The sequence below is a fragment of the Helobdella robusta genome (assembly GCF_000326865.2).
Source record: "Helobdella robusta unplaced genomic scaffold HELROscaffold_36, whole genome shotgun sequence".
NCBI lineage: Eukaryota > Metazoa > Annelida > Clitellata > Rhynchobdellida > Glossiphoniidae > Helobdella > Helobdella robusta.
Genome location: NW_008704742.1, coordinates 876,915 through 903,735, shown reverse-complemented (window position 1 = coordinate 903,735; position 26,821 = coordinate 876,915). Strand labels below are relative to the sequence as shown.

The following is a 26,821-nucleotide window of genomic DNA, read 5'->3' as shown; positions in this document are numbered from 1 at the left end:
GGTTAACTTTAGTTGAATGGAAAGTAATTGGTTAATAAATTGTTGTCGTAATTTAAAAAAATGATCGGTTTTTTTATACATTATTATGTACATTGATGGCCACTGCGCACGTAATTTTCAATTAATTTTTTACCAAAATATCAACTAATATTGATTCCATCAGGTCAAATGACACAATATTATTATTATCAATATTACAAGTAACTACCTTAAAAAACTGCACCTATTATTTTATAAGAGCGCTAAAAATTGTCATTATTAATAATTTTAGTGCTACACAAACATCCTAGTGCTACAGTTAAAACAAAACTAAATCAATCGAACTCACCTTCAAAATTCGAGAGCTTGGAAAACTTGAAACGAATGTTTAAAGCCTACATGATTGCATTTTATATACTACTCACCGGTATGCTAACCAACTGATGCAAAGAAACACATACACATACACACACATACATAGATAATAATACGTACATATACATAATACAAACATCTAACTAATACATCTAAATTTGTGCAATTATAATGTTCTCTTCCCTCTCTAAATATGAATATATATATATATATATATATATATATATATATATATATATATATATATATATATATATATATATATACAGTTGTTTAGGAAAGTCAATTGTATCTGGTATAACTGTACAACTGTATATCTGAGTCTGAATCCTAAATAAAAAAATATATATATATTATGTACATATTTCTGTTTCTCTATGTTTGTTTATGTTTGCATGTTGACATTTTCATCCGTGTTATATGTTTGTTTAATAATAATTTACAATTTTATATGATAATATAATATGGTAATACAATTTCGAAAATTCAGGCTTTAATTTTGTTAGCTAACGCAGTATGAGAGGCTCTGTGCGGCAACAAATTAAAAATTAAACTATCTTTGATACCATTCAAATAAAAAATAAGAATCATTCAACAGAATTTTGAGACTTTGAACAGCATTGAAGTTGAATAAGTAAACGACACGCGTCCATATATATATAGTTAAGATTTAGTTGACATCCCTAAAAATAAGTTGATTCGAGGTATCTCTATATTTATGATTATTATCATAATAACGGGACGTTGCCGTGTTTACAAGGTGCTTCCATTAAGCGATCATGAGCAAGCCAAGTAAGGACCGTAGTTGATGAGGGACAGATTCTTCTCCACTGAGGGATCCATGACTGTCTTGGACGGCCGTGCGGTCGAGTCCAGTCCGGTGACGGTCGGTCTATGACAGCTTTTAAAGCCCGGTAATGATCCTCCATAGGATTGGCATGAGCTATGTGACCAAAAAATTTTAGACAACGCCTAAACAGGAGTGAGGAAACGGAGGGCTGCTGTGTTCTTCCCACCTCAACGTTGGTGACGCAGAAGGCTCATGCGCAAGCACCATTGATCTGTAGCGTCTAGTCTCTTCAAATGAGTCCCGGTAGTTGACCACGCCTCGCATTCATAGAGCAGCACGCGGATGATGTATGCGTAATACAATCAAAATTTGGTCGTCACCGAAATGCCCGTGTGTCATATACCACGATCCAGGGACCTCATACACGCGCGGACAATGATGATTTGACGCGAAATTTCAGCGTCATTACTGTCTGACGAGTGTATTTGGGAGCCGAAATATAGAAACAAATCCACAATCTGTACGTCATTACCCAGCACAGGGACAGACGCGGGTGGCGGATCGCCCAGAGAGATTGCCTGACTTTTTGTTTTGTCTCAGTTGATTTTTAAAACAAAAAACTTTGCCTCTTTGGCCAACGACAATATGAGAACATCTTGCATCTCAGCAAGCAGAGCAACATCATCTGCATAGTCCAGGTCCGTGAACACCTTCCTGCCGATTGTGGCGCCAAGCATACCTTTGTGTACGAAACGCTCCATGAACCATTGGAGCCAAGAACTCATCCAGCGCAAGTGTACACCCCTGTATGACGCCGCTATCAATCTCGAACAACCGAGAGCATTGTCCCTCCGATCTAACACAGCTCAAGGTGTGAGTGTATAGAGTCTTAAACAGTTTTATCAGGTGATCGGGGATGCCCAAACCACGGAACATCAGCTACATAGCATCCCTGTTGACTGAATAAAAAGCCGCTCTCAAGTCAACGTAAGCAATCCAGAGAGGTCTACCAAATTCACGTCTGGTCTGTAGAAGAAGTGAGAGCGTAAATATGCTGTCGATGGTAGACCTATCAGACGTGGAGCCACTTTGCTCTCCTCGGCGCCGAGACAGCAAGAGAGAACGGATGCGATCAAGAAGGACGCGGGCAAACACCTTGCCTGAAACTGACAGCAAAGTGATGCCTCTATAGTTTTACCATTCACGGCACGATCCTTTACCCTTGTAAAACGGAATGATGATACCTTTCCTCCAATCATCCGGGGTCGCACCGGACCGCAACACCCGGGTGTGCAGCCAACTAGCACACATAGGTGCACCTGATTTAAGCATCTCTGGATAAATGTTACACAAACCCGGTGTTTTGCCGCTTTTTAGTGTTTCTATAGCCGCGACAATCTTAGCTACGGAAAGGAGTTCAGTGACAACCCCGGGGTCTGAGGCAGTGGGTTCAGCAAAATCCAGCAATTCCTGCGAGGGCGCCGACATTGGGCGGTTGAGCAGCTGGCTGTAGTATTCTCTCCATCTCTCTAGCTTTTAACTTCCGTCACTAATCAACCGGCCAGTACCACTAAGAATAGGGCTAGAGACAGTTTCCAGAAATGACCAAAAGCGTCCTTGATCCGTTCATTCAGCAAGGCTACTTCACCATCCGCCACCAGTTTGGCCGCCGAAACCTGACGATCTCTACGCAGCTGTCTCCACGATGAGAGCGAATGGCTTCTTTCATGTCACTAAGTCTAGCCTGCAGTTTCGTTTTGATCAGACGCCTTTGTTGCGGTTGAGATTCATTCATGAGGCATGGGAACAGCATGACCAAGAACCTTACCAGCCGTCTTGGTCATCGCATCACGAAATGAATTCCAGGAGGGGAGCTCTTATATTTAATTAAGCGATATGAAAGCAATTTCATGAAAGTTGGAAAGTTTATCTCTAACCTTAAAAGAACATGTGAAAAAAGATTTTCTCAGTTGTTAACGATAAGAATAATTGGAGACAGATGCGACATACTTTTGTCCAGTTAATAAACAGAAATATTTGATATGATAGGTGTCCTTGCATATCGCATCACCTCCAACAGAAAGATCATACAACATATCATCCATATCATTTGAACTGTTTTTAATTTTTGTACATGGTAACTAAAATCATTGATTTATTTTATTCATAACATCAAAAGTTATAAAATGCGCAGACCACAAACACACATACGCACTCACGCACACATATTATAATTATATATATATATATATATATATATATATATATATATATATATATTATATAGTGTATCTAAAAATATACTGAATCAGGAGGCAGCACTAATCTACCTGCTGGAGAAGTTGAAAGCTTGCATTATAATGTGCATATGAACCGGCGGTGTGAGCTGTGGAAGCAATTTAAATGCATTAAAAATTTAAAGCTATGCTGCATATGGCAGACAGATTAATATAGATTCACTTGAACATTCATTTAAAATGTTGAACGATGAAATGGAGCGCATTTGGAAATATAAAACTGCTTACTCATCCACTGTTGTTCGCACACTTGAAATATTTACGTACAGATGCTGGCTGCATATAATTAATATGATCATGCTCACTCCTGTGGAATGTTTAAAATGCTGCTGTAATCTCTCCGTTTATTAGCATTTCAGTTCATGGAAGTTTGTTTCTAACTATTGCGTTTTAATTCTTTCACTGGATCATCTTTCGTTGATAAATGAAATATTTTCAAATATTGAACTTGAATTGTTTCTATGTGCATATACATAATTAAAATTAATATTTAACATTTTAAAAGGCTAAATAAAATACTATCCAATTATTTCAGTAATTATATATATATATATATATATATATATATATATATATATGTATATATATATATATACAGTATTATTGCATGAATTCTACCTAATTGTTGACATTAATAAATTTAAAGTTCGTCTTTTCAATTTTCCTCTAATATTAACTTTATATTCAACAAATTGAACAATTTCCAAAAAATTCTAGTAAGGAAAATTGAAAAGACAAACTTTAAATTGATAAATGCCAACAATTCGGTAGAATTTATACAACACTCGATAAAATAATGGTCTCCTTCCAACTATTTTTTAATTATATATATACATACATATATAATTAATAATAAGAGTAATAAAGAGAAAAAATAAATATTAGGCAATATAAATTTTTTTCCCCGAACCGACTCTATATAAAGAAAATTCTATATAACGAATTTTTTTCTTGGAACCATCAAATTCGTTATACGGAGGACTGACTGTACATGCATATACTTACGTATGAACATGATGGTCCTACTCTTATTTTTATAGTTTATTTTGTTAACATGCTTGTCAGATCATAAATATGTAACACCGAGCTATGACTTCAACCGGTTCAGTCAGCCCGCTCAGAAAGCATGTAAGACCATCCCCATACCAACCCTGAAAACGTGAGGCAAAACGGATGAATAATAAGATATCCTTAATATGCAGTTTTTGTAAAGTTAAGGAATGATAAAAATTACGAAGAATATTAAACATGAAAGAAACTAAACCAGTACAAAATAGTTGCTAACTATAATAGACGAAGGAAGATTTAGAGGAGCGAGATACTGAAAATTGACGCAACCTATAGGTTTATTTCTGCTGCGTTAATTTTATTGGTAAAAATTGATTTTAACGTTTGGAATAGACTTAATAACTTTTTTAAAATTGTAATACAAAATATTCAAACAAAATTAAACAAAAAATTAATTCATGCAAAAACGTCAGTGGATTTTATAAGCAAAGATATATATATATATATATATATATATATATATATATATATATATATATATTTACAATATTCTATAAATTCTACCGAATGTTTGGCGTTATTATGTTTGTAGTTCGTTTTTTCGATTTTTCTCACTAAAGTTTTTTGGTGAACGTTTAGTTTATTAAAATTCAAAATAAACTTATTTTTCGAATTCATGCTGCAAATAAGGCCATATTTCGATTCCGAATGAATCATCGTCAGTGCTCCTTGTTGTATATATAGGGAAATATTGACTTTGTCAAGATGAACTTTGACGTTGTAAAAATTAACTTTGGTGTAAAATTGAACTTTGATGCGAATTAGGTGTCAGGTTTCTTAATTGGCTGGTCATCTTCTTTGGTCTCCTTTTCTTCATCGATAGCATCATATTCTTCTTTGTCACTATTTACGATGCTAGTTTTTATTACTTCTTTGTTTTCGTTGTTCGTTAAGCGCCGGGTTGGAAGTGAGGTTGTCATTTTTACAATATACAACAAAAATTGAAAAATCGAAAAAACGAACTACAAACATATTAACGCCAAACATTCGGTAGAATTTATAGAATATTGTAAAAATTATGGTCCATTACCAACATATATATATATATATATGTGTGTGTGTGTGTGTGTGTGTGTGTGTGTGTGTGTGCTTAATCGTCTTAAATTGTAAATGCAAATGCAACAATATATATATATATATATATATATATATATATATTATATATACATTATATATATTATATATATAATATATTTATTTTATTTATTTATTTATTCATATGTTTATTTAATTATTTATTTATTATTTATTTTTTCGTTTTTGGCGATAAAATCATTCGTTGTAATTGATAAATTGAAATGACCTCGATTGATTCAATAGAAAAAGTAAATAAAAAATACTTATGTTGAAATAAATTAGAAAAACGTAGGTAGAAATTTTAAAATGGAAATTGAATGGACCAATGGTAACGATATCGACATTTTAAGCAAACCAGTTTAAAAAGTTGCCTGCTTCGCTATTCAGCTGTTTAGCATTTTGCTGCTTCCATGCTGTTTCGTGTCCGAGTTATGATTCATTCTCTTGCTGGTATGTGGTTGTTGAAATTTTAAATAATCTGAAATAATTTTCGTAAATTTGTGGTTTTTTACGTGTAAAACAAAATAACTGAGCTTTAAAAACTTAGTAAAAACTATGCAATTCCGTGCATTCAATGAACTAAAAATTTTCATTTTGCAACAAAATTTAGTCTAAATATTTGTCAGTGTTTGTGATACTCAAATGAAAATTACACATGTGAATAATGATTAATGGAGTGAAAACAACAAAATTTATCTTCGTAAAAATTTTATTTGAAGAACAAACACAAAAAAAAACTAGAAAAAAACAAAACAAAAAACTAGAACAAATTGACTTGTTGGCAGACAGTGTTATAAACGGCAATAATAATTTTTTAAAAAGAAATTAACAAAAAATAGATGTAGCTATTATTTACACAAAGAATGTTTGCATCTTTGAAAGAAATTTTGAAAGTTGTTAATATACCCATCCAAACCTGTGTGTTCAAAACCATGTCAAAAGAGAAGGCAGATTGGAAGCACATAAATTTGAATCGATTTCCAAACTACATCATAAATTAATGTGTATTTATGTGCAAGCAACGTTAAAAGTACATTGAACACAATCTTGCAAGGAATAAAATCATTTCGTGCATAATTTAACGTTATAACACGTGTTAATAACATTCCTTGCATTTATTTTGATTGCCATGCACCGACCTGGTTCAGCAAAGTTATTCCTTTATCAAGAACTAGTTTCAGCTTTAGCGTACCTAAATAATTTTGAATTCAAATATTTTGTTGACGGGTGATTTAATGTATACATGCTAAAAAGGCTGAAGATCCATATTCCATCTGATTAAATGAAATATTTAACACATTCCAATTAAAACTAATTTAAACTAATACTTTAACAATTTTTTTAGTTTCCTTCATAGATTAAATAAAAAATAGTAATTTAGTTGAAATGAGAGTTTAGCTATAATATTTCAGTTTCTAGCCAAATAGTTTAACTAAATATTTTAGTTTGCCCTTTTTGTAATAAAAAGGCAATTATAATTATATTATATGCCCAATTATAATAAATATTATAGATACTACAGTGTATTTTCTGAGGTTTTACTCCGTGCGCTGGATATACACGGCATGCTACCACGTGGTGGAAGAAAAGCAAACATGATACAGTAAAAGTCCTCAAGAGCGAGATCCCAAAAAGCGGACAGTGAAGAGTGAAGAGTAATGGATAGTATTGCTGGGCACGGAACTGTTCCGTATGTTAAATAGCCCCTCAAGAACGGACTTTTTAAAGTAACGACATATGGACATGTTTTTTTAGTACAAAATGCCTTTTAAGCCTAAAAGAGCAGACAATTTATGAACTAATGTTTTTTTTAATGATGGAAATAGCATTAGAAAAATTGATAAAAAACTTCAATGCGGAAAAACACAAATTGCGAACATTCGAGAAAACAAAGAAACGATTAAACGCCAATGCAGATAAAATCAAAAGGATGAAAAGGAGGAAGAGGCACCCAGCTAAGAAATTATATCTACAAGGAAGGCATGAGAATATCCCAAGAAACTAACATATTATTCAATCCGTGAGAGCAGTACAGAAATGTTTAAATTTTCTGAATACATTAAATTGAAAATATTTTAGAAAATGAGATATTAAAGACTATTTGAAATTTATTGCTGAGTCTTCAGAATAGGATAGTTCAGAAAAGCGGGCAGTTTCAACATTCCCTGTCGGTGTCCTCTCTTGAGGACTTACTCTATATTAACCTAGACAGCTTATTTAGAATAGATCAGTAATTAAAGCTATTTAAAAGATATCTAGCAATGGTATCCGGCTCTGGTCGGATATCTTTCTTTTTTAATCATCCTTATCTGTACTACTGAAAAATTTACTTCCACAGACCTCTTAGGAAAGGTCCAAATTTTTGACTAGCATAGTCTTCAAATTTATTTGTAAGAGTCGTTTTAAAGTAAAGGCATGGCTTCAATGGTGTGTTATGTTACCAGAAATCTATTAAATAAATTAGATATTTCCTCATTATAACTAAAAATTAAACAAAAAATTAACAATGGTGAAACTTAAATTTGAATTTATTTTTTGGAATGAATTTAAGAAAAACGAAAAAAGACGTATTTTTTGATATAATATATATGCAAATTTATTATACTTTTTTGGTGTACGTATATGCGAACAGATTTGAGCTTGTCGTACTTGACAGACATCCCGTGGTTATTTATATCAGAATTATAGAATTCCTGGCATACGGCGAAAACTCTTGTGTTGTACTTTCCTTCTTATATACTGTTATTGGGTTCAATAAGTTGGTTTTATACGGTTTAGCTCGTAGACAAACCACTCAACGCCAATCTACAGTAAAAGTTATTACGAAATTACATTAGATAAAAAAAATGAAAAAAAAACTAACATAAAAACGATATAACACTACCTCTCGCCATTATGAAAGATTGAAGCTATGTGTCTACCTTTAGCCCATACCTCAATGGTTTGGGTTATTAATAGAATAATTATATTTATTATCTTTGACTTTTTTCAATTTTGGTCGGCTACCATGGCATCGGAACAAGAAACTGCTCCCTCTTGGCCAACAACTGGTCAAAAAACAGTTTTTATCAATCATGTTGACAGTTTCCTTACAGGGTATTTAGCTAAGGTTGGTTTGTTCGTTTTGTGGCAAAAATTCAATCAGCGGCACGGCTTGGTACAAATTTGTTCTTTGTTCTTTTATTCGGCGTATGGCCCGCCTACATCTTCTAAGTCTAGGTCTTGGCTAGAGGTTAAAAAAAGCTAAAGACGCCTGGTCCTGTTTCAGTGTGTGCAGGGATGATGTTCGAATATGACAAAAGAATTCCCACCTATCACATGCATTGTGTGTGATGCGTCGTTTATCGTTTACTGGTTTACTTTACACGTAATCATGTACAAATGTTAGTGTTTTGTTTATTTATGTTTATTCTTTTGAACTTTGGGTGAGATTATCATTAGAGTCTAATGATTAGACATTAGGCCTTTAACCTTTTTTAACCCTTTTTGTTATTTACCATTTACAATTACCCTCTGACAAATGCATGCCATAGCTACTTGTCACAGCATTTGATTATTATAAATTCGTTTTTTGTTGCAATTAAATTTCTTATGGCCATGCATCACACATTTTGTATGTATGATCATGAAGAATTTAGTGTGAGTTTTGAACAAACAGCGTTCGAACCAGGTACTTTTCTAATTCGAAGTCTTTTACTGACTGACCTGACATGTCAACCAAAACAAGATAAAGAAACACTCTTTTTGATGTAAATTATTTTATGTGTGTAAATAAATAGTCAAATTAAATTGATTAGTACTAATTACTAGTACTTATGTTCTATTAGTTAGGATGAGGGTTTGTTTAAAACATTATATAATTTATTTGAGTTTTAGAGATGCCCTGAAAAGTGAATTTAGCCAAGGACTGAATAGTTAATCCACATTTTGGGTGAAGCTAAAGGCCTAATACTAATAAATCCAAAATTCTGTAAAAAATAGATTTAATTTTTAGAATAATTTTTAGAATTTTTATTTTTAGAATAAAGGCAAACTATTAAAAAAAATACTATGTTTATCAAAAACCACTTAATTGAGATAACACTCATTATCTTATTCAAATTTAGATGTTTTAAAAGCTATGATGGGATGGCCAAATAAATTTTCTGCTAGCAATAAACAATCAACAATTTTTGTTTTGGAATCTAAAAAATTTGATGTCTTAAACGGAAATTCCACTATTAGGCCTTCAAAAATGTCAAATTTTGGCCAATTATTTGGTTTATCCCTACTGACTTGGTTTTAGTAACAACACTTATTGCTATTTTTTATAACTTAGTTTTTATTTTTATGCAAATAATTTGTTTGACATTTGGTACTCATGGACATTGTTTTTTTTATGAATTTTAGTTTTGAGAACATATTACCTTTTTTGGCTACTGAAACATAAAATCAATCAAAAAACTATTTAATAGTCAGATTGACAATGATGAGATTTAAATGTCATCAGGCAAAGCCACCTTACATTAACCCAATCAATTACGTTGTAGTGTGTACTCAAAACTAATGTTAAAATTTGAATTAAAGATTAATGAAAAATATGACAAACTTTTCAGCTTAACATTTCTTTAGTGTCACTATTAAAAGGCGTTTTTTGTATGTATATTAATCAACTTTTGTGATTATTTGGTATAAAATTCTGTGATGTATTTTGTGTATATTACATTTCTTCATATTTGACTCAATTTAAGTTATTAGCGTTACATGCACAAAAATATCTTTTACTCAGTCAATTTGTTGAAGTATTCAAGTAATATAAGTAATTGAACTTGAAAAAATATTGCTTTATCCATTGTTGAGTATTGTAATATATGTATATATATATATATATATATATATATATATATATATATATATATATATATAATTAAGAAGAATATGATGCTATGATGAAGAAAAGGAGACCAAAGAAGATGACCAGCCAATTAAGAAACCTGACACCTAATTCGCATCAAAGTTCAATTTTACAATACCAAATATATATATATATATATATATATTGGAATTGGTATATATATATATATATGTATATATATATATGTATATATATATATATATAGATAGATAGATGGTTTTGACAACGTACATGGCGGTTTTGGCTATGGAGAACGGAATGAAGATGACAACCGCATCCTTGAATTTGCTGAAAGTCACGGGTTTTGTTTAGTGAATAAATATTTTAAAAAGAGGTTGGAACATCTCATAACATACAAAAGTGGACCATCATCCACGCAAATTGATTTCTTCGCTGTCAAGCAACAACACCGAAGGCTATTCAAAAATGTCATGATTTTGCCGCTGTTATTATCTCATTCAAAATTTCCATCACTTTTTCAATGCCAAATTCATCAAGGCATTTAATTTTTTCAACAAATATCTCATCTGGGCCTTGCGCCTTAATTGATTTCATTTTGTTAAGAGCGGCGCGAACTTCAGATCTAAGTATCTTAGGTCTTTCTACGTCTTTTTTAATGAGAGACTTTTCACGTTGTATATAATGTAATGAAATTTTATTACATCACTAATTAATTTCTAATAGTTTTTGGTACATTTATAAACTCAAATATTAAGTTGTTGAGTTAATTGGTTGTAAACGAAAAATAAGCTGAGTAAATAAAAATATTAAATAAAATATTACTATAGTTGCATGAAGACATGGTTAAGGCCAGCGTGGGACGAAATCGTAATGTGCTTTGCGAGTTACTTCTCTTGCAGATGAAGAAGGATGTGAATTGCATCAATTGTTGATTTCCCCGCTAGGAAACCAAATTGATAATTTCCGATTGTGATGCACGACGTTAATCTTCTCTCAATGATTTTCTCGAAAATTTTCAGGGAATGTTTTAACAGACGTATACCCCGATTTGATGAACAGTTCAATGGATCACCTTTGCCTTTGTATAGCGGGACTGTCATGCTATAGTTCTATTCAGTCGGTATTGAGCAATTTCTCCAGATTTCACGGCAAAGTTGTAGTAACGTTTGGATACCTGCAGTACCAGACGCTTTGATAATGTCATTTGTGAGTCCAGAGGGCCCGGCTGCCTTTCCATCCTTCATAGCTTTCAGAGCTTCTGTATGCTCCTCTACAGTGATGTCTGGAATCGGACCTTCGATGAGTGGAGCGTCAAAGTTGACATTTGTTTCATTTAACAGACGGTTGAAATATTATATATATATTAGGGTGGTCCCCAATTACATTAGAAAAAATAAAACGCGTAATTTTTCAGGTCTTACACTTTTATTTGTTTCTCTCATATATAACAAGTAATATGATAAAATTTTATTGACCATAGACAAAATTTAGAGGTCGCCCAAGCGAATCAAAGTGTCCTGTGCTACCACCTAATTATACGTATTAGCATTTTGTTGCAAAACATGACAAAACTGTTACAAACTACCAGATAAAGTTATTATGTCCAGTACCCAGTGTCACTGTTAGACCATTTAGTTGTTAAGGAGATGTATTTCCTCCCACTAATGTCTCTTTCTTTGGGTTTGGATACTGGGTACGATGGTACTCAACAACTTGCAGAAGATACTGCTTTTGTTCTTCAGACGATACTATTGCTCTGTTAAAATCCTGCATCAAAGCAACTCCTCTCTCTGCAAAATCACTGACTGGCTTTATACCGCTTACAACTTCAAAAGCTTTCTTGTACTGTTCATCTTCTCTCCACTCGGAGGGTCTCTTGTTTAGAAATGAGTGAGGCAGTCCGAGGATTGCAAAGAATTGCATGGTGTTCGAAGACACAAAGTCTTTGACAGATATTTCATCAGATATATCATTAATATTCATCTGCACTCTTTTGATGAAGTCGTTGGTTGTTTTTGATTCCACTGACAGAGCATCAACCATCAACATTTTCTCCTCATGAGAAATCTGATCATCGAAAAACGCAGCTCCAACAAGTTCCTCGCTAACATACCATAGATGTCTAGAAAGTGCGTTTGCAGCGGCAACAGAAACTTCACGGTCTACATCTCTGAATTGTTGGATTTTCTTTACCAGCTGGAGATCATGCCTAGCGGCACTAAGAAGATCTGGAGCCGTGAACCTCGATCTAAGATACGCACAGATGCCAAAAACGATGAAGCGACAGATTCCCTTTTCTTCAACTCTTGTCAGCAGACACTGATGACGATACAGGTACAATTTGAAGGCGTATATTAGTCTCGCCATCCAGCGTGCTCTATGCAGAGCTCCAGGTTGCAGAACTCTGACTCCCCTTGGCGGTGTCTCTCCCAGCAAAATAAGTGAAAGCTCCAGTAGTTCCCTGTAATCGCACCTTGGCTGAAATTGTTCAAGTTGCGTTAGGCAAAAGCTAACGATACCTTCTTTGTGTTGTTCAACTTTGCTATTCATGCTTTCATCATCCACAATTGTATTGTAATCAGCTTGGTTAATGCTGTTGAACTCATTTCTAAAGCGCAAGAAGAGTGCTATTTCTGGACCTAACGTATTAGACGACATGCATGCAGAAAACGCATGCTCAAGTATTATTTCAGATATGCGGTGACGGCAAGCTATGTGAAGCACGTTACGCCCTAATTTTTGTTGCAGCAGGGTGCATGCTCCATTTTTCTTTACGGCTAATTGTGATTGAGTCGTGAAATCCTCGACAGCAACACCAAAGTAATATACCAGAACAGCAACTACACGCATCTTAAAATTGCAGAAGCAGTCCTAATCGACATCAATAAACCAAAAATAAATATACAACAAAAAATGACAACCTCACTTCCAACCGGCGCTTAACCAACAACGAAAACAAAGAAGTAATAAAAACTAGCATCGTAAATAGTGACAAAGAAGAATATGATGCTATCGATGAAGAAAAGGAAACCAAAGAAGATGACCAGCCAATTAAGAAACCTGACACCTAATTCGCATCAAAGTTCAATTTTACAACACCAAAGTTAATTTTTACAACGTCAAAGTTAATCTTGACAAAGTCAATATTTCCCTATATATACAACAAGGAGCACTGACGATGATTCATTCGGAATCGAAATATGGCCTTATTTGCAGCATGAATTCGAAAAATAAGTTTATTTTGAATTTTAATAAACTAAACGTTCACCAAAAAACTTTAGTGAGAAAAATCGAAAAAACGAACTACAAACATAATAACGCCAAACATTCGGTAGAATTTATAGAATATTGTAAAAATTATGGTCTATTACCAACATATATTTATATATATATATATATATCAATCAATTTTCGTTTAGCGTCCAGAGACCCAGTTCTCCGAGGTAGGACGTTGTTTTCTTTGCCATCACTTTTTTGCGCCAAATTAGGCGATCTGTTGTATACATTTCATTTAAATTTAAAGCTTTCGTGTCTTGCTCGATTTTTTGCGACCAGGACTCTTTTGGACGGTCTTTGGGACGTGTGCCAGGTACTTTAACATCTACAAGAGATGTTATGGCACTGTTTCCACTTCGTTTGACATGACCAAACCACCGCAGACGGTGTTGCCGGCATTCGTTCTTTATATCCTCTAAACCAGAACGACGCAGGATTTCGGTAGATTTGATGTGGTCCTTCAGACTAATTTGTTGCATCCATCGGAGCATTTTCATATCGGTTTGGTGAAATGTTGTTCCAGTTTGGTTGTAATTGGCCATGTTTCTGCCCATTATAACATCACTGGACGTATCACAGATTTAAAGTCTTGATCGTAGTGGTAGTGGAATGTCACGCCGCATCAATATAGAGGCAATGAGATGCCATTTATTCCAGGCTGCACGTATGCGAGCTCGAACGGCAGCTTCAGCTGTTCCAGTACAATCCAGAACATCCCCTAGATATTGAAACGATGTGACTTTCTCTATTTTAATGGCTTCAAAAATAGTGCTATTTCGAATTTGTTGTTGTGGATTGATGCAAGCAGGACAAACAAAATTGGACACTTTAGATAAATTACCAATTATTTTTGAACAACGTTTGTAAAACCACTGGTTAAACTGCTGACACTTGATTAAATTGTTACCTACACCAGCTTTACAAACTGGACAGAGCCATCGTCCAGTAGCTGTGGATTGGATGAGTTCACCAGTGTACATTGCTTTGGTTTTGCTGATGTTGACTTTGAATCCATGATCTGCCAGTCTGGTGTTCCAATCTTTAAACATCTGTGTTGCATTCTGCTCAGACGTGGCTGTTAAAACAACATCATCAGCATATATTAGATTTCAAATGTCACCAGTGCGTATCGGTTTTGTGATTTCTTCCATCACAGTTATAACTTACAGTGGACTAAGTATCGAGCTTTGGTGAACTTCAACGCCAATATCAAATGCATCTGTGTTTCCAACCGTTGTTCTGACGAGAGTCTTAGTATTCGTATACATTTCCATCACAAGTCGAACAAGATATTCTGGAATGAGTTGTCGACGTAAACTCCACCTGATTGCTTCACGGGGAACTCGATCAAATGCTTTTTCAAGGTCTACAAAAATGTGTGATAGTTTTTGATGCTTTGCGAGGTACTTCTCTTGCAATGGCCGAAGGATGTGAATTGCATCAATTGTTGATTTTCCCACTAGGAAACCAAATTGATAATTTCCGATTGTGATGCACGACGTTAATCTTCTCTCAATGATTTTCTCGACAATTTTCAGGGAATGTTTTAACAGACGTATACCCCGATTTGATGAACAGTTCAATGGATCACCTTTGCTTTTGTATAGCGGAACTGTCATGCTATAGTTCCATTCAGTCTGCATTGAGCAATTTCTCCAGATTTCACGGCAAAGTTGTAGTAACGTTTGGATACCTGCAGTACCAGATGCTTTGATAATGTCATTTGTGAGTCCAGAGGGCCCTGCTGCCTTTCCCTCCTTCATAGCTTTCAGAGCATATGTAAGCTCCTCTACAGTGATGTCTAGAATCGGACATTCGGTGAGTGGAGCGTCTAAGCTGACATTGATGGAATTTGTTTCATTTAACAGACGGTTGAAGTATTCTTTCCACTGTATCTTGACGTCATCGTGTTCAAGAACCATCTCATTTTTGTCGTTTTTGATACATGAGGCACCAACTATGTCTTGTTTCGTACGCTTTGCTTGTTTTGATACAGAGATTTACGATACAGAGATTTCATTTGTTTACCTTTACCTTTAGTGAGCCACTTTCTGCACTGATCTGTCCGAGCCAGTGCAACTTGACGTCTTGCATAGTTGTTCTTATCACGAAAAATTTTACTGCACTGGATTGCGATTGGTGGTCTAACTGTGGCGACAATCTATTGAAATTTTTCTTATGAATATTGCCTTTCAGCTTCCACGTTTTGATTTTCCGAGGCATTTGTTTAGACTTATGTTTTGACAGTTTGACAACCAGGTCTGCCACAATGAGTCTATGTTGGGCGACACATGATTCGCCAGGTATAACTTTGATATTTTTGAATAGCCTTCGGTGTTGTTGCTTGACAGCGAAGAATTCAATTTGCGTGGCAGATGGTCCACTTTTGTATGTTATTATTATTATTATTCGAAAATTTGTATTGCGCTAATTACAAACAAAATGTTTCTCAAAAGCACTGTCTAAAAAAAAACAGTTGAATTGCAACGATAAACCAAATCTTATAATGAAAAAAAAATGATTTCAATAATTTCTTGAACAATTTTTCTGTCAGTTCGGGCTGTCTTAGATAACTTGGTAGACTATTCCAAACGGCTGGTCCACATACTGAAAAACTTCTCTCAGCCATTTTCAAGTTGGTTTGGAGCACACATAACAAGTTGCTATCATCAGACCTTAAGCAGACAGTTTTAAAAGACAGTTGTTTCGGTGCATGCGTTTCTTTCAAATAAACTGGCGCTATTCCCTTCATACATTTGAACATGATTGTTGTTATTTTTAACAAAATTCTTTTTTGATCATCAACCTGTGCAGTTTTCTGAATATCGGGGTAACATGGTCAAACTTTTTTGCACCAACCACGATCTTAGCTGCACGATTCTGAATTGACTGAAGCACAGATAACGATTTTTCAGGCAAACCATAAATTAGGCTGTTACAGTAATCCAGTTTAGAATGAATAAACGAATGCACTAAATTTTGAATAACATCTTTGGTTAAGCTTTTGCGGATTATTTTTAATTTTCGCAGTTGTAGGGTTGCAGTACCAGATAAAAACTTGATATGTTCAGTCATTGCCAGTCTAGAATCAAAAATGACACCCAAGTTTGTAGCTCTGGGAATGAAGTTTATATTTGAGCCTTCAATGAATACTGAATTAATTTTAATTCTAGACAGCTGTTGCCAAGTTCCAACCAGAAGAATTTGCGTCTTACTTTGATTGAGCTTAAGACGATTATTTGCCATCCATTTCTCGATCTCGACCAAACATTTAACAAAACGATCAACTGCAAGATGGAAGTTGCTATAGGATTCTGTGGCGAAAAGCTGAATATCATCTGCAAATGCATGACACTCCAAACCATGTAATCCGATCGCCTCAATAATTTCAGAGGTGTAAAGAATAAACAAGATCGGTCCGAGAACCGAGCCCTGTGGAACACCAAATCTTATCGTTTGAACCGAAGAGGTCTTATTCTTGTAGATTACCTGCTGAGTTCTGTTTGTTTAGTACGACCGAAACCATTGTTCGACAGTGCCAGTTATTCCAAATCTATGATTAAGACGTTCCAGAAGAATGCAATGGTCGACACAGTTAAATGCCGAACTCATATCTAAGAATCCAAGAAGAGATGGTTTACTGTTGTTTATATTTTCATGCAACTTAGATAAAAGCAGTTTCTGTAGAATGATGTTTTCTATAACCAGAGTGATATACCGGTAACAAATTGTTTTTATTTAAAGGTTTCATAAGCTCCTTAGAAACTAATCTTTCAATTAATTTTGACAAGAACGACAGATTTGAAACCGGTCTATAATTATTAAGATCAGAATTGTCTAATTTTTCCTTTTTTAAAAGAGGAGAAATTGTTGCATGCTTTAACATAGCCGGAAACCCACCAGTACGTAAACATAAGTTTATAAAATCAGTCAAATATTTTGAAAACAATCCTACATATTTTTTGAAAATGTGTGAAGGAACACAATCCAGTGAACATGTTTTAGATGGAGGGTTCAAAACTGCTTCAACAATTTCGCTTTTGTCATAAACAGGAAAAACTGAAAACAAGTTGCTGCAGCAGACGCCAAGTGAATGATTAAACTTCTCATCATACACCATCGATTCTCATACATTATTAATTTTGTCATAAAAGAATGTAGCAAAATCGTTCGGTTCAAAATTGGTAGATGAATTTGAAGTTTTTTCTTTGCACAACAGTTTATTTACCACAGTCCAAATTTTTTTAGGATTTTTGTTATTTTCAAAAATGATTTTTTTTCAAAACATTTTTTTTCTGGGCGAATAAAATATTTTTTGATCGTAGAGCATTTTTCCACACCTCCCTATCATGATGATTTAAAGTCTTTCTGTACTTTCTTTCCATTTTTCTACAGTATGCCTTGGACTTTGAACAATCTCCATCAAACCACGGCGTCAACGAATCATCTCGACTTTCAACCACGTGTTCTGGAGCTATTATGTCTGCAATTCTCCTCAATTCATTCACAAAAATCTCTAACAGCGTTTCGGGGATTTCGAAATTAACAATGCGAGATTTTCTTCATTTATGCGTCGCCAGGATCGAACCATTTTTTTACTTCTCGTACCTATAACTTGATTGATTGACAAACAAACCTGGATTAATCCATGATCTGATAACACTCCACTGGGAAAAATCAAACTATTAAAGATAGGAAAAGAGCGAGAAGTAACGATCAAGTCCAAAACACCACCTAATTCATGCGTTGGTTCGTTAATTCTGTTAACCAACTAAAAACAGTCAAAAACATCATTCAATGAGACTGTGTTTGGATCATCTTTTCTCTCCATATGAACATTAAAATCTCCCGCAACAACGATTTTATCACTTAACAGCGATAAAACTTCTAAAACATTCACTAGCTCTGAAAAGAACGATGGTGAAGGAGGAACCGATCCAGGTCTATAAATTGATAACAAAATAAAATCAGATTTGTTTATTCTCAATTTAATTGCAACAGCTTCAAAAGTTATCACGGCGGGCAACTCAACAGGTTTATAAATGAAAAATTACAATTTCTTAATTTTCTTGAAATAAATTTTAATTCCGCCATGATATGGATCGTGAGATCTAACGTAATCTACAAACTTATAACCAAGGGGCATCGCACATCGAACAGCAAACTCATCTGACGACCCATGCCATGTTTCAGTTAATACAAGAATATCCAATTCTCCACGAACTATATCACACACCTTTTCCTATTTTGACATTATAGATCTTATGTTGAGGAGCCCCAGGCCAATTTTTAAATCATTGTAATTTTTCATGGTTAATTTTTGAGCTGTAGCATGAATCATCCTCCGACTGGTCCTCCCATCAACAACACCCTCATCAGTTAATTTCTGAACTTCACAATCCGCCATCTTCCCACAGAACCTCTGACTCTTTGCATGCCGCTTCTTTCGATTTTGCATCAGCTACCAGTTTTTTAATTCACTTCTTTGCTCAGGTGTCAGGTCATTGCTAATCCAGACTTTACTCAGATCAACCGACATTAATTTCAATTTGTGTGCATTTCTCATCACAGTCTCTTTAGACATCAAACTATCCAACACTATCAATATTGGACGCATGGATGATTCTTTTTTTTTTCCAAGTCTTGTAACATATTTTATATGGGTATCTTTTATATCATCTGACAATTCTAACAAAATATTTTTAACACGAATTTTATCATCTTCACCTTCTTGTAAATTGAAAATTATTATATTTCTTTCTCTGTCTTTTATATCGATTGACTCAGTTAATTTTCTTTTAACCGTTTTAACTTCCAGATTGACACACTCAATGTTTTTTTTCATTTCTTGGCCAACAACAGTAGCAAAAGAAGATTTCAAACCACTTTTGAATGTGCTGATCTCGGCAGATAACTTGCTATCAGGCCTATCGAGGCTATCTAATTTTGCACTGTTACTGTTCAACATATCTTTCATCAATTTAAGTTCCTTTTTTAGCAAACCGTTCATTTCATTAATTTTTTCGACTTTTAAGTTGATTTCATCATTGTTGTCACTGACTATTTTAGAGAGAGTTTTAACGTTGCATAACTTCTTCAGACAAATATCACAAAACCATTTAAAACTATCGAAACTACGTGTCACTTCAAAAGCTTCATCACTCAAACCAACACATTTTATGTGAAAACTATTTTCACACTGAAAACATTGAATGCATTGCAAATTTTCTTTACCTGATTTCACACATTTTGTTTTCGTACATTTTGAAACCATATTAATTTGATTGTTGTGTTTGTTCGTTGTCGGGGTGAGTTCCGAAACGAAAAAAAAACAGCAAAAACAGCACTAAATTAAACTTTTAAACGGAGAAAATATATATATATATAAATATTCGTCAAAATTTTCTCTATCAAATGAAATTAAATTTAAACTAAATACTCGATTTTAAACTATGAAATTAAGAAAAAATACCGAGCAAATCAAAATGCGGCCTGCACGTGCTACCGATGAGCGATATAATGTTATGAGATGTTCCAACCTTTTTTAAAATATGTGTTCAGTAAACAAAACCCGTGACTTTCAGCAAACTCAAGGATGCGGTTGCCATCTTCATTTCGTTCACCATAGCCAAAACCGCCATGCACGTTGTCAAAACCATCTGTTTTTTTTCCAACGTGGCCATTGAGATCGCATCCAATCAGGATTGTTTCAGATTTTGGTATTGTTGAGATGGTGTCAGAAAACACAGCCCAGAAGTCTATTTTTATCTCTTCTGATTCGCCTGTCTGTGGTACGTATGCAAAAAAATAGCCATTGTTTGCTTTTCTAGGCGAATCTTGATCCACATGTTGAAAGTAGTGTTGAATTTTTGAAATATATATATGTATATATATATATATTTTATATATATATATATATGGCGAGAATTTCCGACCTGCTTTTGTATAAAGTACACCATCTCTCACCATGACAAAAAATGCATGACTTTGAACACCTAACAGACAATGTGTGTGTGTGTGTGTGTGCGTGTGCGTGCGTGCGTGTGTGTGTGTGTGTGTGTGTGTGTGTGTGTGTGTGTGTGTGTGTGTGTGTGTGTGTTTTACATAAAAATGTTTTCGACATAACATGATTGAAGAAAGAAAGACAAATATAAACTCATCAAATTTTTTTATAGTTTTTATCGTCTTGCTTGGCTGGCATTACTTTATTAGAGCAAGATCTTCAAGAAGAATTTGAAGAAGAAATAGAGAAGGATTCTCAGCCAGCAGCTCCTATAAGTGACCAATCCTATCGAATTATCGGATCTTTAAAAGATTCACAGAAGTCTAAACCTCATTTTGTTCAATCTATTGTTCAGGTTAGTATAAAATCCTGTTAGCGTGTTTTTAAAATTTAAAATGACAATTTAAAATGTCTTCGTTAACAATTATTCTCTTTTTCATCTGCGTTTTTATTATTTTTATGACTTGCCTATATGGTAAATAATGGACTAACAACACGAAAATATTTAAAAAAATTTTAATTATAGAATGAAAACGAGTTTTATACCCAAGTATTCTCGTGTTCATCAATTAATTCATTTTCTATCACATACATTTTATAAATCCATAATGAAATTAGAATAGGAATGCATTAGAGTTGTTTCAAACGTTATCAGAATGTGATATTATCATTTATGACATTGTTTCTGACTCGTCTCAAAATGCAGAAGCTTTTCAAATGGCCACTAGTTAGCTTTACTTTAATTCATATTAATTATAAAATTGCGGTTTATGTTCAAATGATACTTTACAGAGTTTGCTGAAAATTGGTTGAAAATGGAAAAATCTACCAAGAAAACTTTTGTTATCATTAGCTCGGTTTTAACTTGGGGATCTATAACGTCTGCTGAAATAGTAAGGTTTACTTGAATACAGCCATCATCATCATAGCAATAATAGTTGTTGTTATTAACATTATCACGTTCAAGTCTTTTTATAGATAGTTAAACAGTCGAATAAAATCTAATTTTCTCACTAAACTTAAGTAACTTCATATTGCTGGTGCAAATGTAAACAAAATTGATGAAATTTTGAAGAAAATTCAGTTTTTCAGTAATATAATTTTATATAACTGATAGGTTCTCCAACCTTAATCTATATTTGATGCTGATTTATTTAAAAATAAAGGGCTGGTTAAATAAAAAAATTTTATCAAAAAACAAGTACTAATCTTTTGTAAATTCTAAGTAACGGTACTAAATTGCAAATATTTATAAAATGGGAAAAAATGGATGTGAAAGGACTGATCAACAGGAACATGATTTGATTTGTTAATGGCGTTAGACAAACAGCGATAAACTGCTGATATAGAGACTATCAAAATTTTAGATTGACATTTTCTATGATACCTGACTAGTATATTGAGCACCACAAAATGTTGATCAGATAATGTTCTGGCTGACGAGTATAACGTTGATATGTATTGTTTGAGAAAGTTCGAAATAGCTCGAATGCTATGTTTCAAATAAATTTTGATAAAACTTTAAAAATGAAAATAAATCAAAAAGAGGAAGCCGGTTAATGTGATCAAATTAGAAAAGTAAGCTCTAGTTTAGAGAAATAGTTAAATCAGTAAAATAAATTTTTGTTTCAATAAATGCCAGCCGGGTTTAAATATGAGCTATGATATTTTTTATAGTGTTGTTTTTTAAATTGAAACTACAACAAAGTAAATATCTTATAAAAAATGCCACTGATATTAAAAAAAAGTAAAATTGAACCTTTGTTGTTAATCCTTGGTGAAATTATACAGCTTCATCAAAAGAATTTGAATTTATATGTACTGCGTTTCAAATTTTTATATTCATTGCTTATATTTTACTGGAATTATTCACATTTAAAAAAATTATAAAGTTTATGTGCATGAAAACAACCGTTAGACATTCCTTTGATTATGATATTCTCTTCTGTTCTGATTTTATTAATTTGGTTGATGTACCTAGGTTTAAAGATTTTAAAAACGGTCATTTGCTTCATGCTATAAATTTGGCGAAAATCAATCAATCAATAAATTTGGCGAAAAGAAGTTGAAAATTCCCGACTGCTTGCAGTTTTTGTAATGCAGGACATTATTAATTTCGACTATTATGTCTTGTATTGGTATTTTGAACTGATATTTTAAACTGGCATTTTGCATAAATATTTTGCGGTTGTTAAATTTTAAAATTCTTAAAAATATATATCCAAAATCGAATATGTACAGTATCATACACAAGGTTAAACAAATTTTAAGGATGATATCAGTCCTGTTTTTTCTGATGAAGATTTTCGCAGAAGGAGACCACATAAACATTATAGAGAACTTTACAATACTGAAAAAATGTTGCTTCAGTATGGCAGAACAGTTTGTTTTATTATGTTTTTACATTTTTAACATTGATAAATAGTCGGATGGCTTGTTTTTTTTTTAATTTTATTCAACTTTTATTATTATTTATCAAGTTGCTTATGTTTGAGCACTGCTTATATTGACAGATAGATCTGATCGACTTTTTTTAAACATTTTGTAACTTGAAATTTTAATTAATTTGTAGGATCATTAATTTATAGTGATGTTTGTTGCATTAAGATTTCAAACTAATTGCCATTGTTGCAAAAAATTGTAAATAATTATTCTAAATTATTCAATTTTGAAGTATCAAGATTCCTTTTCTAAACATCGATATTTTTTCTCAATTTTTTTAACATGGCTGCTCGATCCTCGTTGATTTTGATCGTTTATTGCTCTCCTCAGTTGTACACATTGTTTCTTTGGTCTTTATTCTTTCTAGGCGAATGATCGATATTTAATAATTGTTTATATTCATTTATAAGTATTCGGATAAAATCCGGCTTCCTACTTTTTAAAAAATTTTTTTTGAATATTCCGCTGAACAAACAGTTCTTTCCTTTTACAACGTTGGCACTCTTGAAGCCTGATTATTTTAATAACCAGTAGGGCTTCTTATAACGCTAACATTTTCTGTAACACGCGTAATTTCCGTTTCATTTTTGTTTACAATTTATTTTTTTGCTTACATAATTTAATTTGCTTACATAATTTTAATTTATCTTGATGTTTAGTCCTTAAATGTTTTAGGCTTCAAAACACTTACTTCTGGCTCATGATACTTTGTTTACTCTCTTGAAGCATCTTCAAATTAATCCACTTGTCAAATCTTAAAACTGCTTTTTTTCAATTCGAAAAATCTTGCTTTCATGTTTTTTGTTGTCTATTTATTTATTTATTGAAAAAAGCCTGAACGAACCCTTTGCCGGAAAAAGAGAAGCACGTTAATTAATAATAGATACAATGAAATTAGGAAAGGTAGATATATATAAATAATCTGACTATCGCTAAACTTCATGGATCCCGAAATCGTTATAACCGAGCAAGAAAAATTGTTTAAACATTGTGAAAATAAATCTGTAACTCTAAATTTGTCATAGTTACTAATTAAACGATAAAAATGGTCTCACATTAACTGACTTGTGATTTTTTCCTTACTTTCTATCACTGCTCCAATGTATTTATTTCAGTTTTTCAATGCTAACAATTTTTTAATTTGAAGAACATTCGTTTCTGTCGTTTTTAGGTTAATATTTTCAAATGATTTAATATTGTGAAAGAAAACAAAATTCTTGTGATATTGTAAATTCTTGTAATTAAGATATTAATTTCTTATATGCATGTTTTTTATATAAAGAATTTTAGATTTTTCTTGGCCTAATTATAGTCGTTATTTGTATTTCTAATTTACAACCGATTATTTTAACCAATAAATAACATTTTTGATTTGATTTAAAAAATCTAATAAATTATACACTTATTTTACTGTTATCTTGTAAATAAAATTATATAGTTTATTCATCTAGGTCGTTCATCTTAACTTCAATTTTGTAAAATTACTGAATTTTTTTTATATGTTCGATTTTAAGATAATGATATAAAAGTCAAAAGACTTTTGTTATTTTTCGTAGAAAAAATCTCTTAATGCTTACATCGTTGCACCTGGGCTAATTTATGGAGATAAAGAAGATGTTTTTCATTATCTTTTCAAAGTGATAATATTACTTATCTATTATAATCATTATTGTTATTATCAAGTTTGCTGGTGCCGTATTTTATGCTAATTTTTGAAATCAAAAAAGTGTTAAAAGTGTTGGCTGTAAAAGAAAAGATTATATCAGATGAAACATCAAATAAAAGAGAGTTGCATCAACTCTCAATTAGGTATCAACAAGTATAGTAGGGCGAATGTGGCGTATAAATTTAATTACGTTTGGAATGAGAAAGGCGTTAAGAAGTGAGTAAGTGGTGTAGGAAGGGATGATTTAGCAACGGTCACATTCAACTCAATGGTAGAGAACATTTTGCCAGGGGCTGTTTTGTACCAGAAAATATCGTCTCAGACTTTTATGGAATTAATTGGAGGAAGTTATCTAAATGCCACGTTTTTAGTGAAAGGGTACCGGCTTTGAAGTTGTTGAATGGCAATATTTTAATGACAGATTTAGATAGTATAAAAACTACACAAGATACTAAGATATTAATTAATAAAACGGGATATCCAAAGATCATCTGAAGTTATTGGAAATGTTCTTTTTAAAAAGGGCCAGAGGGAAGCAGTACGCAAAAATGAAGGACGATAAAAGATAGAATTAATCGATGACCGGAGACTGTGCTTCTGGTTATTGCTCTTGAATAATGATAATTATAATGTTATATAATCGCAGTGAATAGTTAGTTCTTATGACTTTATGGCTTGTGACCGATCATCAGTTGAGTTTTAACCACTGGCGTATCGAGGAGGGGAGAGCGTATAGTGAAGCATTGGAGGCTTAAAATATCTCAAAAGTTATTATAAAGTTCGATCTTATAAAACACTTATTTTTTAAAATCAGTTATTGAAAGTCGGCTGTTTAATTCATTTTAACTATAGCCTCAAAATACATGATACGATCTTGCAGCTTTAGATCTAAAATGATGAACACACATTTATATGTCGAGACGCTGCTAGCCTTTTTATTTATCCCGACTGTTTTTTACATACGTAATTACAGTTTTTGAAAATCCAAGTGAAGCTAGTCCAGATGTTTTAGGGAGATTTAAGGGGGACTACTAAGAGCACAATTATTCTGACCGCCAAAAACGAAACCACAGACGCAGACAGACAGATTTTCGGTGATACTTCTGAATGTTCGAGATCGGGTACAAAACATCGATTCGATTAAGAGGTGGCATGCGTTTCAGCTTTCTGTCGACGCCCACCATCCTAATATTTACAAGCTTATTAACTACCATTGCAAAAAATAATAGTTAAGTGAGAACAGATTTCTTTGGTAGAATGCGCAGGAGAAAAGCGAAGCTTTCAGCATGCCTACCTCTGATAACAGGCCGCTTACATAATCTCTTATATCTATTTGAGAGCTCCAATAAAACAGGAGCGTTTGTTTGAAAAGGAGCTGATTGAACGATTCACTTTTGAAACCTTTGTTTGTTTGTTCGTTCGTTTGTTTTTTTGTTTGTTGACATCGAGTCGTTACGCATGCATAAATTTTGAATTGCTCACTGGTGACTTCTTTTTTTGTGCAAATGGGGGTTGCGTTTGAGCCCAAGAGGGCGCCCAAAAAAGTTCTGGACGCAGATCATACAGGAGGACTTGAAGGCACTTGGTCTCAAGGAGGATCGGCTTGGAGACAGAAACTGATAAATGGAATAAAAAATGTCCGACCAACAACGGGTGGAGACTATAAACGAGGATTGAAATGGGGGTTGCGTACATTATTAGAAAATGTAGAGATGACGACAGGCCTTATTGACTCGAAAATCATGTACTTTCGGTAGGCCACTAGTTGTAATGAATATTAAAATTTCATTTTTTTCAATGTAATCAGTGTAAGTTAATGAATTATAATCAACAGGCTGCTTGGTTGAATCAAAAAATTATGCCACTCATTAATGATGGCGATAACTTCTTGCCTACTATTCACATCAAAGATTTGGCAAGGTAAATACTAATGTATTTTGAAGAAATATATCAGGCTATAATAGATAAATTACGCAAACAAGTTTTTATCCAA

The 26,821-nt window shown here is 33.2% G+C and overlaps 2 protein-coding genes across 2 annotated transcripts in view; one reads left to right on the top strand and one right to left on the bottom strand.

The window, feature by feature from the left end:
• Positions 1-1,082: 1,082 nt before the first annotated feature.
• Positions 1,083-8,246, bottom strand: HELRODRAFT_176086 (hypothetical protein; the record flags this gene model as incomplete). Its single annotated transcript, XM_009023423.1, has 6 exons — positions 1,083-1,326; positions 3,155-3,259; positions 3,475-3,530; positions 6,726-6,778; positions 7,927-8,005; positions 8,217-8,246. The coding sequence occupies 6 exons, from the start codon at positions 8,244-8,246 to the stop codon at positions 1,083-1,085; spliced, it is 567 nt and encodes a 188-aa protein (XP_009021671.1).
• Positions 8,247-8,593: 347 nt separating this feature from the next.
• Positions 8,594-26,821, top strand: part of HELRODRAFT_83308 (hypothetical protein) — a gene marked incomplete at both ends in the record, with an annotated part of 53,262 nt that continues 35,034 nt past the window's right edge. Inside the window, 7 exons of the mRNA XM_009023422.1 lie at positions 8,594-8,695; positions 20,893-21,075; positions 21,339-21,447; positions 21,513-21,613; positions 22,992-23,102; positions 24,719-24,799; positions 26,663-26,748. Coding sequence (XP_009021670.1) covers positions 8,594-8,695; positions 20,893-21,075; positions 21,339-21,447; positions 21,513-21,613; positions 22,992-23,102; positions 24,719-24,799; positions 26,663-26,748 — 773 coding nt within the window. The remainder of the gene's footprint in view (positions 8,696-20,892; positions 21,076-21,338; positions 21,448-21,512; positions 21,614-22,991; positions 23,103-24,718; positions 24,800-26,662; positions 26,749-26,821) is intronic.